This window comes from Schistocerca serialis, chromosome 8 (genome assembly GCF_023864345.2).
Source record: "Schistocerca serialis cubense isolate TAMUIC-IGC-003099 chromosome 8, iqSchSeri2.2, whole genome shotgun sequence".
Classification (NCBI taxonomy): domain Eukaryota; kingdom Metazoa; phylum Arthropoda; class Insecta; order Orthoptera; family Acrididae; genus Schistocerca; species Schistocerca serialis.
In genome coordinates, this window is record NC_064645.1 from 409,080,447 (window position 1) to 409,102,159 (window position 21,713).

The 21,713-nt window shown below is 41.1% G+C and overlaps 1 protein-coding gene across 1 annotated transcript in view; it reads left to right on the forward strand.

Moving 5' to 3' along the window:
- The window catches only part of LOC126417041 (apoptosis-resistant E3 ubiquitin protein ligase 1), a 233,590-nt gene that overhangs the window by 93,140 nt on the left and 118,737 nt on the right, over window positions 1-21,713 (forward strand). Inside the window, exons 4-7 of the mRNA XM_050084931.1 lie at window positions 2,912-3,111; window positions 5,676-5,913; window positions 6,059-6,240; window positions 16,241-16,264. Coding sequence (XP_049940888.1) covers window positions 2,912-3,111; window positions 5,676-5,913; window positions 6,059-6,240; window positions 16,241-16,264 — 644 coding nt within the window. The remainder of the gene's footprint in view (window positions 1-2,911; window positions 3,112-5,675; window positions 5,914-6,058; window positions 6,241-16,240; window positions 16,265-21,713) is intronic.

A 21,713-nucleotide genomic window follows, 5' to 3' on the forward strand; every position in this document is an offset into this window, starting at 1 on the left:
TCCTACAACTGATTTCATACGGTCTCTCCATTTTAAATCACTCCAGATGGTGTTTAGTCCTAAGTAGTTTACAGTTGTTACTGTTTCCTATGATTTGACCCATCAGGATTAGTGTGCCATTTCCAGGATTGAGGAAGGTTCTCCAGTCCCAGATCGAATCTGCCCAACGGATTAACGATGAGGTGTGCTGGCCAGTCCAGACAGGGTTTTTAGGCAGTTTGTCACATCCAACAAGGTGAATACCAGGTGGATACCCACAGCCCACCTCATTCACAAACATTTTTAAAAAAATATCTCACAGCTTCACATGGGATTGCACTCAATGCAGACAGATGAGGTACACAAATTCTGTCCTGGTGCATGGTGGGGGGATTTGTTGTGCCAACAGGAAGGCCATCCAGCCACTTATACAATTAACATTGCCAAGTCTGATGAATAAAGAATGAGATATTCACTCTGCAGCGGAGTGTGCGCAGATATGAAACTTCCTGGCAGATTAAAACTGTGTGCCCGACCGAGACTCGAACTCGGGACCTTTGCCTTTCGCGGGCAAGTGCTCTACCATCTGAGCTACCGAAGCACGACTCACGCCCGGTACTCACAGCTTTACTTCTGCCAGTATCTCGTCTCCTACCTTCCAAACTTTACAGAAGCTCTCCTGCGAACCTTGCAGAACTAGCACTCCTGAAAGAATGGTGACCCCATGCAGACACAGGCTAAGGCCAGGAAAAGAAGACTGGTCCCAGTTATTTGTTGCCAGTAGCAAAGTGAACACTAATGGATCACTTTACCTATTAGTGCATTATACAGTACATTTATTTACATTTGGAAGCAACTGCCAGTCTCTGAACTAGTAATCAGTCTTATGCAGGTATTCCTGTATTTCATTACATAGCCATTTTGACCTTCCCATAGACAACAGCATCATCCGCAAACAGCCTGAAAGAAATGTCACCATTATCCATCAGATCATTTGTGTGCAATGAAAACAGTGGTGGCTGTGTACTACTCCTTTGAGTTCAGTTGGGTCCTCAAGAATGCGGTTCTCAGTTCTGTATGCTAAATAGCTGTGACTTGGCTCAAATTTTGTCTGATACTCAGCAAGTCTGTATTTTGTTTACTAACCAACAGTGCTGATCTGCAACAGAGGAGTAGGACAAAGATATTAAGATGCTCAACTCCCTCTGACACCTCATTAATCTTTGTTTCCCTTTACCTTTACAACATGTGGGTTCTCCTCCGAGAGACCTGTCCCTGCATTCTAACCTTGTTTAACATGTGCCCCTTTCTCCTCAAATGAAGGAACTAATCATTCTATAAGCTAGGTTTGGTTTTTTCACTGAGAATAACATTGTTATCATTAGCACTATTCCTGCATAATGATGTAGGGTGTTAAATGATAATGGTAACAATATATTACCACAGAGATATTGATGAAGCAATATCTTGTTGTAGACCTCACTTTGCAGAAGAGTATTTTATTTCTTTGTAATTTATCAGTTTTATTCATCATCAAATTCTAAATTCAAGTTGAAATACAAATCTGTGAGTGATATGAAGAGTGCCTGAGAAGTCCTCAGCCCGTGCAATAAAAGTTGTCTGTAGTCCGAATGTTAATGGTTATTTTTCAGTGAAGTCCCCTCTTAGGGCCATACGTTCTTGTCACCAGTGTTCCTGTCCCATAATATCCTCCTTGCAGAACGTTTGTCCTGTATGGCAAAGAAGTCCTCCACCCCAGCCATGGCAACACCATCTGATTGAAAATGGGTTCCAGCTAGATGTTTCTTGAACTTAGGGAAGAGATGGAAGTCAGAGGGGGCTATATTGAGTGAATAAGGTGGATGCCATTGCAGTTCGAAGCCACAGGACCTGATTGGAGACATTCAAATGACAGGTCTGTGTGTGGGCACATTGTCCTGATGAAAGATTACTCATTCTGTCAACATCCCAATATATTTCACTTTGGTGGCCTCCCTCAAATGCATTTGTCAACTAGCATAATATGTTCTGTTCACTGTTTTTTTAAAAAAGGTATTCAACCTGGAATCTCGAAAAACGGAGACCATCACCTTGCCAGTTCACGTGACTGACTTGAACTTCCTGGAGATGGGTGAGGAGAGGTGTTTCCACTGTTTTGATTGAACATTGGATTCAGGTTGAAAGTGGTGAACCTATGCTTAATCCATTGTCCCACAGTATATGCCTCAAAGTGGGTCAAGATTTTGATGGACATGGCTTGTCTCTGACTTCTGTTTTCTGCTGTTGACATTCTAGGGACCCATTGATGTGGGACCTTTTGCATGTCAAGTACAACTCCTATTGTGTGTACAATGCATTCCTGAGATATGCACACTCTCTCAGAAATGTGATGTTCTGTCACACGCCAGTTTGCCATGATGATATTCTGGATTGCAGTGACTTTTCTTCCTTACAGCTGCTACCAGCCTTTAACTGTTAGCAGTCTTGGACTGCATGGAGGATCTTGGACAGAGGTGTTGCCCTGCTTGAATCCTGCCACCCACTTTTTCACAGTGGCCATGGGAAGGGAATCCTCCCCTGACATTTCTCTCATGTCATTATTGAATCTCCTGTGCACTTATGACCTTTTTCAGAAGTTACCAGCTGACTGTATGTTTTCTCTCTTTATCCATTTTTCAAAATTTGTACACCTTGAAAACTTCAAACTTCAATATCTAAAACAAAAAACAAACAAAAAAAAAGGTCATCAAAAATTTTGTGTGAAAGCTAGCAAAGTAATGCACTATTAGTTGCTAAACTAACATTCAGCTAGGACATGGTTAGGCCAGAACTTTTCAGTCACCCTTTGTAATATACCAAAGAAATGAAATGTATGCTTTTGGCGCTTCATTTGTGCAGAATGGTGTTCCTTATTATTCTTACCATATTTCAGGCGGAATGTTGGTAGTTTCAGTCTCGGTGGCAGGGCTTGTAACATTGGCAGCGATGACACAGCCTGCCCTGGCACCAGAGGCAAAACACACACTATTGCAGTATGTAACAGGGAAGTATTTGCTACCTGGAAACTGCAAAGTTAACTTCGAATGGGAGGATCCTCAGAGAGTTGGGGAGACTATGACATTTACTGTAAAGGTGAGCTATAGAAGTAATACTCCAGTATTTTCAAAGTATTACTGTTTTAATGTAAATGTAGTTTTATTATTTCGTAGCAGTTGGTGCTTTTTAACAGGTGAGTGTCTTGTTGTCCTCTAATTTGTAATTTTCCTAGTTCCTTGGCTGTACTGACATTCTCCTTAATTAGCGAAACCTCCCTTTCAGTCAAAAACCGCCTACTTGTTGCTGGCAAGATTTTTTTTTTCTTTTTTTTTTTTCTTTTTCTTCGTGTGTTAAATATTATCGACCAGATTCATCAACGGTTGTTACGAAAAATTAACTAATTGTGGATAGATTACCAAGATAAGCTCTGTGCCTTTCTTCAGGCTTGTTTTTCCCACTAGTTATGATGCTGATCTGTCATACATGAACAGTTTTCACTCATATTGTTGTTATCATGTTTATTTTTAACATTCATTTTTACCCAGTTTTTTGATGTGTGAACCTTTGTTTCTATAAACCTGACATTCAACTTCAGTAAATGTCTACCACTGCGAGAAAGAACAATTGTTTGCTTGAAATACACTAATGTTCAGAAAAAAATGAACACCTTGAATGACTAGAGATAGGATGTTCATATTCACAGAATATGCACATTAGTATGTTCTGCAGAAATGAGTAGAATTTCAGTCACCTCGGTTCAGTATGTGTCCTGTTGCCTAGTAGGCACAGGGAGCGCCATGAGCCCTGATAATTCGCTCCATGTGTGATGGGATCAACACATATATGACGCTAATGGCGTCCTGTGATACAGTCATTCATGCTTCATTCACATGGTTCCAAAGTTTGTCTGTGGTGCTTGGCATTGGGTCACAGCATTGCACCTGTTGTTTCACCATATCCCACATATATTTGATAGTGACAAGTCTGGTGATCTGGCAGGCCAGGGTAAAAGGGTGACATCTTGTGACACCAAGAAGGCAGCAACATGTGGTTGTGCATTGTCTTGCTGAAAAATTGCATCTGGGTTTTTGTGCAGAAAAGGTATGGCTACAGATTGCAGAATGTCATTCACATAGCTCACACTGGTCACAGTGCCATGGACATGCACCACCTGTGATTTGTGGTTGTACCCAGTAGCACCTCACACCATAAGTCCTTGACTTGGCGCTCTATGTCTTGTGCGAATGCAGTCACGGTGATGCCACTCCCCTTGTCTGTAGTGAACCAAAATGCACAGATCTGTCCTGCAATGCAATTCAAATGACTTGTTGATCTTCTCGGGGAGTGGTCTGTGTGGTGCGACCTGACCCATCTCATTGTATTCTACAGCCTTCCGTGAAACTTTCGGCACACACCTGTTGCACTGTCAAAACACTTTGACCCACATGAGCAGCAATTTCCCTGATGGATGCATCGTATTCTCTCATGCCAATAATGTACCGTCTTTCAGATGCACTGATTAGGCGGTATGGTTTGCACATACATCTGCGAGGCATCTTGCCCATCTACTCAAGTCGCACTTATCCATTAAGTTTGGTTTACAGCAACATTGAGAGCCGCAGGCACATTTTACTGGTAGGTGCTGTTGTGCCTCGATATGTGTTGACCTTGAATTTTAGGACCAACATGGTTCAAATGCTAATCATTTCTGCAAAATATATTAATGTACGTGTCATGTGAATACGAACATCCTATCTGTAACTGTTAAAGGTATCCTGGTTTTTTTTCCCCCCTTCTGAATATGTGTGTACTTCTCAGAATTGAACTTGTAACACTTTCAGTATCAGTCCATCACGAAACAACTAAGTGCTGAATGTTTGAAAACTACTTGGCAGGCAGGCATTGTTCATGACAATATCAAAGGCAAAGGTCATTTTACTACATGCAATGAATTTGATATGGCGTAGCATGGGTGTGGGGAGTGGAGCTTGCTGACAGTTGTACTGAACATGATCTTAATTAATCTTTGTAAGAGTGGCGTGGGTAGTACCACTATGAGAATTGAAATTGGGTTTGCTTTAAATACGCGCTATAACTGTCCTTTGGGATTGGATGTGGTGAGGTAATGCAACAAGAGATATTGCAATGTAGTTACAAAATCAAAGTCCAGGTGATAGCTGTATTGGAGAATTGCCTTTAATAATAAAATGTGAACTGCCAGATCTGCTTGCCTTACCTGTTAGAGAGTTAACCACCACTGGCTGTTGAAGGCAGAACTAGAAGCCCCACAAATAATATCACATGCACCTTGCTTATTCCATCTCCATGTCACAGGAATGTTGGGGTATTAGACTTCTAGAAGCTACACAAGGTACGCTATCTTTTTGTTGAGCAATTAAGTTTATCTTATGTATCATTAATAATCATTACTGTCTCACTTTTCATTTTTCAGTTTCATGTTCAACACATTCCTTTCAGGAACCATTCTCAAAATTCAAAAGTGATTAGAAGTACAGAGACCACTAGACTTTACTGCAGATCTCAATATAGCATTAGTATAACTGGTACAACTGTTTTTTTTCCCCCAGATGTAAAATTATTTTTATAGGTATTGATTCAAAGTATGTGTTAGGTTTGTAACAATCTAACTTTTTCAACAGTTCTACCAACGTAATGGCCAGCCTTATCCAATATGTGACACAGACAACCTCTTTGTGGAAGTTACCGAGGGTTCTCACCGAGTAGCAACTGTATCGCAACTGGGAGGAACTGACCCAAGTGCTGCTAACACGGCTGTTGTCAAATTTACTGTGCGACATGCCGGCCAGTACCGAATAGCGGTGCTAATTGGCAGCTGCCATGTCCAGGGTAGTCCCTTTCTCAAGAATTTCCTGCCAGGTATGCCTACCTTAGATCAGTTAAATTATTCTATTTTTTTCCTTGAAAAAGTTTTAAAGTATTTTTATAAACATTGCTATTATATTGCATGTTGTTTCATTACAAACAGAATGTGTGTTTGGTATGTTATTTCATCTGTGACCAGGTCCGCCCGACCCGCACAAGACAGTGTTTGTGCGACATTCTTCAACAGTTGTTTGTACAGCGGGCATGCCTCACTCTCTTATGATAGAGCCACGTGATGAGTTTGATAACCTATGTGTGTTCGACGCCAGCAGTTTGGGTACAGATGCACCAACAGAAGGTTATGCAATCGCAATAACACAGGTAAGAATGTGACACTTTCTCCTTAACCAATTTGTTTTTAAAAAATACATGTATCTGTTGCACTTAATTCACAATATTATTCCATTTATAAGTTTATATCCTTTGCAAATTAGTCTTGATACCTCAACCTTTTTGAAATATGTCTACTTGATGTTTGATTCTTTTTTTTCATCCCTTAACCTCACCCTCAAACCCAGATCTCCAACACACTCATTCATCCATCCACTCTTTGTATTCCATTGATACCGTCAAGAAGGATAACATTCAGTGTCATTGAATGAATCAAGGTATAACTAAAGACAATCCACTCATAGAAATGTAAACTGTCTTCTCTATTAAGAATAAACTATTACTATACTGCTTAATATCATTTTTGAGTACACCAACTAAAATTAATCTAGTAAACTGGAAAGAAAGCTGCTGCTCCCTCAGTCATTTTAAGCAGTTGCTGCTTTCCACTTATTTACAGCTTAATATTTAGATGAACACATTGGTATTAGTGGAAGAAAATAGTTGCCTACATCTGTAACAATAAAACATTATTCACAATGCTCTGCTACTTGTCAAGGAAATTTGCTATGAACGTTCTACTTATTGTGTAGTTGAAAAGGACTTTCAACAGTCAAATTTAGATGATTTGTGATACTACTGCTTGCTCATTTGTTTTAGCCACTGTTTTGTCTTTCTCTTTTTCAGCAAGGTGATGCAGTTTCTAACAAAAAAACCCCACATAGTTATAATGTTCTTTTCAAATAATTTACTGGATGAACAATTGGAAAAAGTTTACAAAAGGCACATAAGACCCCCCTGCGAGTCCTGGGGGTAAGAATAGGCCCCAGGTATTCCTGCCTGTCGTAGGAGGTGACTAAAAGGAGTTTCACATGTTTCAGCCCTTATGTGATGGTCCCCTGTAGGGTTTGACATCCATTCTTCAAAAGTTTCTTGAAGAGTGAGCCAATTGGGGAAGGGCGCCTTACGTGGTGCATAGTGTCCTTCGTGCATTGAGATCTTTAGCCCACTTTCTCGTCGTCGCATTTCAGTCCCACTCATTCGCCATCTCTTGGGTGAGGACACCTTCCTGGGTGTGTTTTCTACCATGCACTATGCAGTGTCGCTTTCTGCGTCGACAATGACCATGGACTTCTGATATCCAGCACGGTAGCCAGTCTGTTGTGGTGGGGCCACCATGTACCCTGTTGGTTGTAGCCCCCTGACCACACAGGGATCACTCTGCTGATACCTGTGCCCTTAACTCCCCAATTATGCCAAGGGGTAGATGCCCATCCCCCTGGGGCATCGGGACTCCCGGCAATGGCCATCCTGTCAGGTGGCCTCTGCTGTGGCTGGGTGGCACCCGTGGGGAGGGCCCCTGGTCGGAGTGGGTGGCATCAGAGCGGATGACACGCGATGAAGCTGAGTTCATCATCTCTTGCTGGTGGTGAAACACCAGCATTCTCTAAGTGTTCAAAAGCTCAATTCAACGTGCAGAACTACAACCGCAAATCGTTCCCCTCCCTGGCCACACCATGGGAGGAACGTCAGACAAAGAATGGCAGTGGTCTTATTCACCCCAGTACCTTGTTTGTTCAAGAGCTGATGGGGAATCTTTCATGATGATGAAGCCTCAGTTTTTTGTTCAGCATTTAGAGGACAACTTTGGGGAGGTGGAGGGATCGTCCAAAATGAGATCTGGGTCAGTCTTATCAAAACAGCATCCTCTGCCCAGTCACGAGCATTACTCGCTTGTGACAAGTTGGGGGATGTTTCTGTTACCATCACGCCACATAAGAGCTTAAATATGGTCCAGGGTATCATATTTCACAGGGACCTTCTTTTGCAGTCTGACGATGAGCTGCATGCCAATTAAGAGTGACGAGGTGTACATTTCGACCGGCGTGTCCACAGGGGTCAGAGGGATAATCAGGTTGTCATTGGTGCATTCATCTTGGCCTTCGAGGGTGATACATTGCCCGAGAAGGTCAAGGTGATGCAGTGCTTTAAGTGCTGTAAGTTTGGCCATATGTTTTCCTGCTGTACTTCCAGCGTCACATGTCGATATTGCGGACACCCATCACATCCCAATACTCCATGTGCCCCGCCTCCTATCTGTGTCAACTGTGGAAAGCACCATTCGCCTTGCTTGCCAGTCTGCAGGATTCTTCAGAAAGAAAGGAAAATCATGGAGTACAAGACCATGGACTGACTGACCTACACTGAGGCTAAGAGAAAATTTGAATGCCTGCATCCTGTATGTATCGTCGTAGGACTTCATGCTCATCCTCAGTCCCAGAGACTGAGCCAGTGAAGGCCTCCCACTGAGGGAAACCAAGGAGCAGCAAGGTAAATCCAAAAAGAAGACCCCTAAGACCAAGGAAATTGTGGTGGCACCCACACCATTGTTACCTACAAGCTCTGTGTCTGAGGATAGGGTGGGGATTCTGGCGTCCGCTGAGGACCTAGATCTCACCAGACCCTCAGACACAACGGATATAGACTGCTCAGACAGTAAGTTGGTGGCAGTAGGTGACCCTGAGGCGTAAACTGCCTCATTGAATGTTCCATGCCGCCCCAGCCTCATGACGACGTCATCCTCCAGTGGAATTGCAGCAGTTTTTCTCCACCACCTGGCTGAGCTACAGCAGCTGTTAAGCTTTACACTTGCTTTCTGTATTGCCCTCCAGGAAACCTGGTTCCTGGCAATGCAGACCCCTGCCCTCTGTGTCTATAATGGATATTACAGGAATAGTAGCAACTATTATAGAGTGTAGGGGGAGTTTGTGTCTGTGTCCTGCACTCAGTATACAGTGAACCTGTGCCCCTCCAAATCCCTCTTGAAGCTGTGGCTGTCAGGATAAGGACAATGCAGGAAATACCTGTCTGCAATGTATATCTTCTTCCAGATGGTGCAGTACCCCTGAATGCATTGACTGCACTGATTTATCAACTCCCTAAACCTTTCCTACTCTTGGGAGATTTTAATGCTCATGACCCCTTGTGGGGCGGCACAGTTCTTACTGGCCGAGGCAGAGATGTCGAAAATTTACTGTCGCAACTCAGCCTCTGCCTCTTAAATACTGGGGCTGCCACATGTTTCAGTGTGGCACATGGCACATATCGGCCATTGATCTCTCGGTTTGCAGTCCTGGCCTTCTCCCATCTATCCACTGGAGAGCACTTGACGACCTGTGTGGTAGTGACCATGTCCCTATCTTCCTGTCACTGCCCCAGTGTCAGGCCCATGGATGCCTGCCTAGATGGGCTTTAAATGAGGTGGACTGGAAAACTTTCACCTCTGCTGTAACCATTGGATCTGCACCACATGGTAACATCAATGTGGTGATTGGGCAGGTAACAACAATGATCGTTTCTGGGGCAGAAAACGTGATCCCTCGTTCTTAAGGGTGCCCCAGCAAAAGACAGACCCTTGGTGGTCGCCAGAAGTCGCTGAGTCAGTTAAGGAGTGTTGGGAAGCTCTACAGCGCCATAAGTGGCGCCCTTCCCTGAAGCACCTCATAGCCTTTAAACAGGTCTGTGCCCATGTTTGCCTTATCAAACGACAGAAGCAGGAGTGTTGGGAGAGGTATGTGTCGACCATTGGGTGCCATACATCACCTTCCCAAGTCTGGGCAAAGATCAAATGAGTTCTTGGGTACCAGACCCCAACAGGTGTTCGTGGTGTTAACATAAATGGCATGTTATCTACTGATGCAAAGTCGGAAGTTCCATGCGGCTTTTTGCAGATGATGCTGTAGTATACAGAGAAGTTGCAGCATTAGAAAATTGTAGTGAAATGCAGGAAGATCTGCAGCGGATAGGCACTTGGTGCAGGGAGTGGCAACTGACCCTTAACATAGACAAATGTAATGTATTGCGAATACATAGAAAGAAGGATCCTTTATTGTATGATTATATGATAGCGGAACAAACACTGGCAGCAGTTACTTCTGTAAAATATCTGGGAGTATGCGTGCGGAACGATTTGAAGTGGAATGATCATATAAAATTAATTGTTGGTAAGGCGGGTACCAGGTTGAGATTTATTGGGAGAGTGCTTAGAAAATGTAGTCCATCAACAAAGGAGGTGGCTTACAAAACACTCGTTCGACCTATACTTGAGTATTGCTCATCAGTGTGCGATCCGTACCAGATCGGTCCGACGGAGGAGATAGAGAAGATCCAAAGAAGAGCGGCGCGTTTTGTCACTGGGTTATTTGGTAACCGTGATAGCGTTACGGAGATGTTTAATAAACTCAAGTGGCAGACTCTGCAAGAGAGGCGGTCTGCATCGCGGTGTAGCTTGCTCGCCAGGTTTTGAGAGGGCGCGTTTCTGGATGAGATATCGAATATATTGCTTCCCCCTACTTATACCTCCCGAGGAGATCACGAATGTAAAATTAGAGAGATTAGAGCGCGCACGGAGGCTTTCAGACAGTCGTTCTTCCCGCGAACCATACGCGACTGGAACGGGAAAGGGAGGTAATGACAGTGGCACGTAAAGTGCCCTCCGCCACACACCATTGGGTGGCTTGCGGAGTATAAATGTAGATGTAGATGTAGATTGCCGAGCACTTTGCTGAGCATTTTGCTTGCGCCTCTGCATAGGAGAATTACCCCCCAGCCTTTCACGCTCTCAAACGGTGGATGGAAGGGAAAGTGATTTCGTTCACTACATGCCACAGTGAACCCTATAAATCCCCCTTGCAAGTTGCCTCAACACAGCTCCTGGACCAGACCGAATCCACAGTCAGATGATTAAACATTTCTCACCTGACTACAAGCAGCATCTCCTCGTCGTCTTCAACCGGATCTGGTGCGATGGTATCTTTCCATTGCACTGGTGTGAGAGCACCTGGTAAGAACCCGCTTGACGTGGATAGCTATCGGCCCATTAGCCTCACCAACATACTTTGTAAGCTGCTGGAACGTATGGTGTGTCGGCAGTTGAGTTGGGTCCTGGAGTCACATAACCTCCTGGTCCCATGTCAGTGCGGCTTCCGCCAGGGTTGCTCTACCACTGATAATCTCGTATCCCTCGAGTCTGCCATCCAAACAGCATTTTCCAGATGCCTGTACCTGGCTGCTGTCTTTTTTGACTTACGTAAAGCGTACAACACGACCTGGTGACATCATATCCATGCCACATTGTATGAGTGGGGTCTCTCGGGCCCACTCCCGAATTTTATCCAAAAGTTCCTGTTGCTTCATACTTTCCGTGTCCAAGTTGGTGCCCCCCATATCCAGGAGAATGGCGTCCCGCAGGGCTCTGTATTGAGTGTCTATCTCTTTTTATTGGCCATTAACAGTCTAGCAGCAGCTGTAGGGCCTTCAGTCTCACCATCCCTGTATGCAGATGATTTCTGCATTTCGTACAGCTTCACCAGTACTGGTGATGCTGAGCAGCACCTACAAGGAGCCATCCATAAGGCACAGTCATGGGTTATAGCCCATGGCTTCCAGTTCTCAGCTACAAAGTCATGTGTCATGCACTACCGTCAGTGTCATACCGTTCGTCTGGACCCAGAACTTTGCCTTCATAATGATCCACTCCCTGTAGTGGAGATGTATTGATTCTTAGCACTGATTTTCAACACTCGATTGACTTGGCTTCTTCACCTTCGTCAGCTTAAGTGGAAGTGCTGGCAGCACCTCAATGCCCTCCGTTGCCTGAGCAACACCAATTGGGGTGCAGATCACTCTATGCTGCTGCAACTCTACAGAGCCTTTTTCCGATCCAGAATTGACTATGGGGTTGTGGTTTGCAGTTCAGCAGCATCCTCAGCCTTGCATTTACTTGACCCTGCAGAGCTCGACTAGTGACAGGAGCTTTTAGGATGAGTCTGGTGACCGGTGACTGGTGTACCGGCATAGGCTGGGGTCCCTCCATTGCAGATCAGACGTGCACAACTGCTCACCAGTTATGCTGGACATATTCATAGTTCTCCTGAGCATCCAAATTACTGTCTCCTTTTCCAAGCCGCGACAGTTCATCTACCGCATCAGCGGCCCAGGTTGGGGCTAAACGATTGTGGTTCGCGTGTGGCCCCTTCTCTCTGAACTGGAGTCCTTCACTTTACCACCTCTACTTGCAGTCCATTCACGTATGTCTCCATGGTGTAGGCCTCGACCACATCTTCGTCTGGACCTTTTTTGCATGGCCCTAAGGACTCTGTTAACCCCACCTCTCCACTGTCACTTCCTCTCGATTCTTGATGTGTTCCAGGGCTCTGACGTGATTTACACGGACAGCTCAATGGCTGATGCTCACGTAGGCTTTGCGTATGTTCATGGAGGACATACTGAACAGCACTCCTTGCCAGATGGCTGCAGTGTTTTCACTGCAGAGCTGGCGGCCATATCTCATGTTCTTGACCACATCCGCTCATGCCCTGGTGCGTCATTTCTCCTGGGTACTGACTCACTGAGCAGCCTACAAGCTAATGACCAGTGCTACCCTTGCCATCCTCTGGTAGCATCCATCCAGGAGTCCATCTATGCACTGGAACGGTCCCGTCATTTAGTGGTGTTTGTGTGGATCCCAGGACACATCGGAATCCCAGGCAATGAACTTGCCGACAGGCTGGCGAAACAGGCGATGCAGAAACTGCTTCTGGAGATGAGCATCTCTGAAGCTGACCTGCGTTCTGTCTTAAGTCTTAGGGTTTTCCGGCTTTTGGTCCTCTCGCTGGGAATCAGTTGTCCTCTGTCAGCTCTGCATTGGCCATACATGGCTAACGCATGGTTACCTATTCCGTCGTGACCCAAGGACCCAACTCTGTGTCGCTGTGGCTCCCAAATGACAGTCGTCCACCTCTTGCTGGGCTGCCCACTTTTAGCCACTCTTCGGTGGACTTTTAACTTTCCCAGCTCTCTGCCTATGGTGTTGGGTAACGATGACTCAGCAGCAGCTTTAGTTTTACATTTTATCTGTGAGAGTGGGTTTTATACTTCTATGTAGGTTTTAGCACATGTCCTTTGTCCCTCTGTGTCCTCTACTCTAATGCTTTTAGGATGGAAGTTTTACTGTGTTGCAGAGTGGCTTGCTTCTTCTTTTTATTCTCATGATTGGCCAGCCACTGTAATCTGCTTTCTTGTTTTACTCTCTTCTGTTTCTAGCATCTCTCTCATATTTTCTTGTTCTCTTTTGTTCCTTTTAGTGTTTGTTGCCTTTCTTTCGTTCTTGTGGTTTTTCCTTTCTTTCCATTTTGTGTTATATGTCTCGTCCGTTTTATGATCACACTTGTGGCGTTGTTTTATTAGGAACATGGGATCAATGACCTCATAGTTTGGTCCCTTCCCCCCTCTTTTTAACCAATCAACCAACCAACCAGCACATAATAAGAGAAATTGAATACTTCTTTAATTAGTTCCTTCCAACATTATGATCCAATTTTCATTAACAACAGATCAGGCACAATTACGTTTGAAGATGAGGTACAAGTTGACTAACATCTGGGATCAAAATATCATGTACCGAGCAGAGAGAGTATTATTCAATGTAGCGGACTAACTCCAGTCAAGACTGAAAGGTACACTATAAGCATAACTGAAAAAGTTGTGCAACATGTACAAAAAATTCAAAGTTTCAGGAAGGAAGCTAAACCATTCATTGCATAACACCATCCTTGCATCTTGACTGCAATTAACTTACTTTACTTCAAAGTACCAGACAGGTTCAGATATGGCATACATTTTCAAATGTCTTATGAATAAAAAGCCAAAGGCACAGTTTGTATGTAGGTGCATAAAATTTTGTCACTGTGTAATTTATAAAACCAGAAGTAAAAATGTGTATCATATTATTTCAGTTATACTGGTGTGCCAATATGTTTAGGTAATCACCCTGAAACAGAAAGCAATTTTTGCCAGCTCATATGGATAGGAAAAACCTTGAATATATGGGAACTGAAATAAAACCAATGGAGAAAAATCTGATATAACAAAGCATACTACTGTTTGAACCTAATACTGAGGCTTTATTGTTGGCTATGAAACATCAAGTGATCCCAGTGATAAATTGTAAAGTATGTAAATAAGTTTTCTCTCATTATTTCAAACATGTGGCCAGTAAATGAAATTGGCCCTTTCTGTTGATACTTCTCATGAAATTGGCAGATTGAATGTTCTGTATTTTTATTCACAGTGCACTGAAAAAAATTACATCATATTTTAAATAGCAGCTTCTTTGGCACCTAAGATTCTGAGTAGAAATGAGAAAACTTGTCACTTCATCACATCTATTCTAAATGTCTTTTCATAACAATTCCTAATATTTTCAAGTATCTGAGAATACAAATTTTATTAGCTTTGCTTCTGTGGATGAGAATTCCTGAAATCATAAAAGGTCCCAACACTTTGTAATTGTGGTCTTGTACACCCTGCAGGTTTCAGAAAGGTACGAACAATTCACTATGTGTATCAGCTAAAAAATGACATTAGTTTTTATGGGTATGGTATAATAAGTGATATAACTTATTTTGAAATATCACGAACATATCTTGCTTCAGAGACAGCATTTATTTGCAGTCCAGGTCTCACATGTGAAGTTACAATTTGTGAGGGAACAACCAGCCAATAGTTCCTTGATTGTAGGTTAATCAGTTTACTTCCATAGGAAAGAGTAGGAGCTCACCCCATTCTTCCTCTCCCCTCCCCCCCCCCCCCCCCTCTCTCCTTCCTAATGAAAGTGACAGTAAATACCAACATGCTTTACTGTTGTACTACACTAACATGGGTATTGGATTTCATAGAGAGAAGGTCAGACGAATACTTGCTTTACTGTTTCAAAACTTCAAGTTATTCAACTGTTTAGATTTTGATTGTTTATGAACTTTGTAATTAATTTTATGCATTCCATTTTTATTTATGTATTTCACCATATGTTAGTGATCATGAGAAACACTTGTCGTAGCCTATATTCTCTGGTGTAAAGTATTTATGATCAGAAATTATACCAGTGTTAGTGGAAAATGTTTGCTCATAATGTACCTGCCAGTGGTAATTTTTTATTACCAATTTACTTAACACATTACATCCGATGAGTTATATAAAATGAAACAAAGTGTGAATGTCTTGCACATCTTATTCTTGTGGTCTTTAGATATGGTAATAGCATGTCTAAACAATAATGTCTTTAAATGAAGAACTTAAGCTGTTTGGCCACATCTCTCTAGAGTGTCCTAAAAGAATGATACTAAAAATTTGCTTGCAAAATGATTGTCTTATAAATTTACAGTGTGGAAACTTGTTAATTTGCCTGCTTTTGACTGACTTTGAGCAAGCTTTGGGTGTTATAGATGTTTCCTAATTAATTCACTGTTTCAGATTTTAAAAGTGTGTGCTGTTGCTTTTGATGTTTTAACACAATGTATCTTTGTTTGCTATCATCACTGTAAGTTGCAATTACATTTACCTATCTCACTGTTCTTCCCTTACTAGTTAAATGCATCAAACACCAGTGTTCCTTATAATAGTATAACTTTTACTGTGGAATGCATGCTACTATATGCAACAAAAGTGGTATGCTGCATGGTAAATACCCAATGTCTCATGTTAATCTGTTGTATACTTTGATGTGCAGTGCATAATTATTACTTAATGACCAAGAAGGAAATCTACTTTTGCTCTTAATAGGTGATTGGCTTTCACTCGCACATCAGGTGCACATAATTTTCCTGTAAATGAGAGGAAACACATTATTGCCCTGCACACACAGCGCTCTTCTTCCTTCTGTGTAATGTACTAGTGGTAGTCTACTTTCAGAACACATTGGGTCCATTCTTAGAGTCCCTGTTTCCACTTTCTGAAGGATATCATCCTATTAAAAGATAATACCAGCTAAAACTGTCTTACACTGTTCAAATTTTTTTTCCCAAGGCTGTATTGATCTTTTTAATATTGATCTTAGTGTTAAAAGATAGACCAAATCTGTTTTGAAAGTGGTGTATGCATTTGTAGACAACTATAATTTTACCCTCATCCGTATGTGTTATCCATTTTTCAGTTGAGCCTGGCTCTGCTGAGACAGGTATGTGTTCGTAAAGTGTGGCTGACAAAATTAGACATAAAATGAAAATGCACAGCAAACATGCCATGAAACATTGGTTTCTGTAGTCTTTTCAGGAAGCTTCACAATCAGGAGCACTCTGACTTTTCCTTATTCTTTTTACAGTGTTGTAGTACTTCATATTTTATTTATACATAATTTACCTGCTTTCTTACTCATTTTCAGTTTACCGCGCATCCATACCAATAACACTTCCATTTGCACTATTGAATTAAAGCAGACAAAGTGTTTATAGCGAGGCATGTAATGCATGCAGCTTGTAAATTCAGGGGTGCAGCTGCCAATGACTTTAGTGTGAAAAGTGGCATAATTTAAATCTAAAGAGCTTATATATATATAATAGAGGGAAACATTCCACGTGGGAAAAATTTATCAAAAAACAAAGATGATGTAACTTACCAAACGAAAGTGCTGGCAGGTTGAAAGACACACAAACAAACACAAACATACACACAAAATTCAAGCTTTCGCAACAAACTGTTGCCTCATCAGGAAAGAGGGAAGGAGAGGGAAAGACGAAAGGATGTGGGTTTTAAGGGAGAGGGTAAGGAGTCATTCCAATCCTGGGAGCGGAAAGACTTACCTTAGGGGGAAAAAAGGACGGGTATACACTCGCGCACACACACACATATCCATATCCATATCCATATATCCATAGATTCTGCATCAGCCACCTGATCATGGATCTTTCTTTGTGATGCCAATATCTTAGTTGCCAGTAAAGCTATAATCTATCTTCTGAAATACGATTTCACACAATTAGAGATCAACCAAGATCACAGAGGACTCACCAAGGCATCTGTTACTTATGTCTTAATATTTCAGACTTGAAATTTCAAAAGACATTCTCTATAATTAGGGACAGGAAAATTTCATGAAAACAGTAACACAAAAATACAGATTTTAGCGAAATAAAGTGAAATCGGCTATTTATACAGGATTCCATCGAATTTCTAATTTTCCAGATAAAAATGTTATATACCTGAGGGTGGCATTTTTAATATTGGTAGTTAATAGTTATTGAATGCTGAAATTACAATTTCACTGCTAATCTCCTTGAGGCTGATGTTCATGAAAGCTATAATCTTAAAATGATCTCACGACAAAAACAGCACTGAATTTGGTGAAAAAAACAACACGGAGTATGGCAAAAAACACTAGACTTTGCAAAAATTAACAACCTAATTGTCGAAAAATAAGACCACATTTGACAAAAAATTATACTAAATTTGTAAGAAAGAGCACATTTGACAAAAAAAAAATTCAATTCATTTGGCAAAAAATGACACTGACTTTGGCAAAATTGGCATTGGGTGTGGCAATAAAAAGCTATATTTGGCTGAAATAACAACTAATTTGCCAAAAATAACAATGAATCTGTCGAACACCCACTGAATTCACCAATAAGATAAAACTATTTTTTTCTGTTCTTTTCTGTAATATACTACTCCATCAGGACTTCTTCATGGTACTTGAAGCTCATACATGTCCTACACGTGTCATCATTTGGAAGAATTTTCAGTGATGAATGAAGTAATAAGAACAGCCAACATGGCTGTCATATCCTGTCTGATTATAGGGTACTCGTGAAAAATATTTCTCTTCTAGACCTGTGTTTGAACATACTTACGTGCATGAAATGTGCAAGGTATTTCTTTTACTGCTTCTTGCAACCATATTACTGGCTTTATTTCAGCTCGGAATTACTAGTAACCCTGATTAACATGAAACTCTTGCTCCAGTGACTGTGTTGCAATGTGCAACTTCTTACCATAGGATACTTATTCCAGATTGGTAGCCTCATTTGAACACATGCTGACAATTCACCCTTCCTTCTCAACCATGCCGTCATTACCATGCTTCCATTGGCTTGCCATGCTTCCAATGTATCCTTTGTCCCCCAACTCTTGAGCCCTCTCTCGTCCTTGGCTCTTGATCCCTCCCTCCATTCCCTCACTCTCTGCACTCCCTCATTCCCAGCCTCCTGGTCACTCTCTCATTCCCTTCCCCTTCTCTCTATCTCCCTATTTCTGTATTTTCTGTCTCATTTCAACCTTCAATTTCTTCTTTGTTTCTTCCCTCATGTGTTTCCCATTCCATGGTTCCTTGCATACCCTTTACTTCTTCAGCCACACTCCAACATTCCTTCATGTGTCTCCCCTTATATTATAATTTTTAAAAAAAATCTTGCTTCATTCTATCAAATTATGAATCTCCAATCTTTTTAAATCTGCTGCCTGTTTTCCATGTTTCATTTCTGCTTTGTGGATGAGCTCAAAAATAGGTAGTGTAAAAAAAGTTGAAATGATCAAGGCAAAATCAGTTGTTATCAACTGACCAATATTTTGAGCAAAATCAGATATGTGAGCACAGTTGTGGCTTGTGTCCATTCACTACTACTGCTCCCAAAACAAGAGCTAAGAGTAATCTTTTTGTTTTCTTCCTTCCTTCAGTGCAAATGAAAATAGTCAGCTGCAGAGATATATTTGGTCAAGCGAGTGCCTAATCAGTATCAAAAGAAGCATGAGTGAAAAAAATAATAAGGAAAACTTTACAATACGACCACAGAACTAAATAGACAGTGTCACATCACAGCCGGGGGTGGTGTAAGACATTATACACTTCATCCCCTTCAATATCCATTTCAGTTGTAATAATAATTTCAAGTCATTCATTCAGTCATGTAGTTTAATGACCACTGCAGAAACACAAAACTGCAAATGAATTGGAAAGTTCTGTGATCCACAAAACATTAGCAAAAAAATACCCAAACATTCCTTCATTCGTTAGAGTAAGAAAAGTACACAAGTAGTTTAGATAGGATACACTTAGTATGGTGTCCCTACAGAAAAAAGGGACAGTGGACAAAACCTTTAGTAGAGTGAAGCTCTGTCTGGATATTATCTGGATAGACCACTGTATCAACCACTTACAACGGGACCAAAGGGCAATAGGATTTTTGTAAGTTTTTATATTTGTGGTATGTGAAGTTCAGAACTCAAGTATCAATATCTCAATGTAGTTAAAAGCAACTCTCAAAAATTCATAAGAAAATTATTTTTTAAGTTCTCAAAGGGGCTACAATTTGCTAAAGGTAGTACAGCTTTAAACAGGCTACGCGGATCTGTCGGTAGAGCTTGAGACTGGTACTCACAGGATTGCTGGTTCGAGTCTTGTTTTAGTCATTTATAATTGAGGGAATGCTGCCCTTATATGGTTTTGCTTTTTTCTCCTGTGGCTTATAATCCTCCAGGCAATCTTCACGGTCAGAGACAGGTACATCAAAGCTTTTTGCTCATTCTGTTCATTGAACATAGTTAACTCTTCGTAGGTCACATACTTTTCTTCATGGAAAGTTTGTTATGGAACAAGTCTTCTACTTGTAGCATTGCTTCTTCAGGAATTACAGATGATGGTGTTAAATCGACGGGATTATTTTCTGTGAGGATTTGCTACTAATATACAAGGGCATCTCTCGTGCATAATCTTGAAACCTCATTGTGTAAGGAATTTTCAGCAACATCTTTTTGTACTATCTAAGGACCAGACAAATTGCCATCATCCACATCTGATATTACAGTCTTCTTTTATTTTAATATAATATGATTTTCACCCACAATGCTGCATAGCACTATCTGCTGCTTTGGAAGCAAATGTGGAAATCTTACTATAGCAAAATATGTCGTATCCAATAAGAATAAGAATCTTTGTTAGCCGTTCAGTATTTTCTTATACAATGGGCTTCATCAATAAGTTCAATTACAGTATAAAGATGGTTATATTCTCATAACAGTGTATATATAAATCTTATGAATGTTAGTGTAGTACAATAGCACACATTTGGAATTTTATATGTTGTTAATTTTACAATAAAAAGGAAAACATTATAGAGATCTATATTAAGCAGGGAGTATTCATGTTGATGACACTATGTCATTATCATATACATGTTGATAACATTATGTCATTATCCTAAGCTATTGATACAAATTTAGGTCCTACTACAGGCAGAGGTACCTTTCTCTGTGTTAAAACAGCAAATCTGCCATATTACAATCTTTACATTCATCAACTGAGTAAAATGCTTTATCTTTGAGCCATTGACCCAATGTTGTCTTAAATTTACTTTTAGTTACTGTTTGTACAATTTTAGGGAGCATATTAAACAGTTCGAGGCCTACATATTTATAACTATTATGTATTTTAGACAGTCTAGAGTATGGCAGATCAATTGTGTGGTTTCGTCTTGTATTGTGGGTGTGGACAGATGACCTAAGGGGATATTGAGCTATGTTTTCTTTTACGTGTAGTAAGCAATAATAGATGTACAAACAAGGAACTCTCATGATGTTAAGTTTTTTGAAATGTTCCCTGCATGTATCCCTAGGAGATAAACCCACTATACATCGAAGAGCTTTTTTTTTGCCATCTGAAAATTGATATTGAATTGGGAGAATTTCCCCAGAGCAGAATACCATATGAAAGATGGGGGTGGATATAAGCAAAATATGAATGCAGCAGTAAGTTTTGGATGACATTACTCCTAAGCTTATAAAGTAGGAACATAGCACGTGCAAGATTAGAACAGACGTATGTGATATGTTTATCCCAATTAAGTTTATGGTCAATCATCATTCCTAGCAGTTTAACAGACTTATTTTCTTTGTTTGATGCCTTCAAATTAAAGAATATTTCCTCAGTTTTTGTTTCATTTATGAATAGGGAGTTTGCACTAAACCAATGAACCGATTTTTCAAATATCCAAGCATTGTGGAATTCGCCAAAATCATTTGTTCCCAAGCACCTGTTGCCCACCCTGCAGGTAATTTTACTGGTGCCAGCATTGGGTCAGTAGCACGATATCTCAGTTTCAGCAATCTTCTTCAACTAATAGTAATTTCGTTTACTGCAAAGTTTGTAAACACATGCAGGTAACAAGTACTGTTAACTCTTCTACATAGAGGCACTGTCTAGTATTGTATTTCGCTCCAAGGCACACGCAATTGTCATACAAAATGATAATTAGATATATGTTAATTATCATATGTTTGATGAATTGAATTTTGCATTTAAATGATGTAAGTATTTGTATTGAACGGAGGGTGGGGGGGGGGGGGGGGGGGGGTGGCTCAAACTAGTGATCCAACTATTAAGACACTCAAATATTACTGATAGAGCTGTGTGGACCTTCGAAAATTGTCCTACCTTTAGTGAATTAAAGTCACACAGAATCAGAAAGTTGATTGTCTCAAGAGTTTTTGACATTGCATCGAACTGCTTTGGTAAATGGATATTTGAGTTCTGAACTTTAGGTACCATAAATATAAAAAATTATGAAAATCTAATTGCCTAGCACCCCATTCTTAGTCAATAAGATGATACACTGATGAGGTAGGTCAAGAGATGAAGA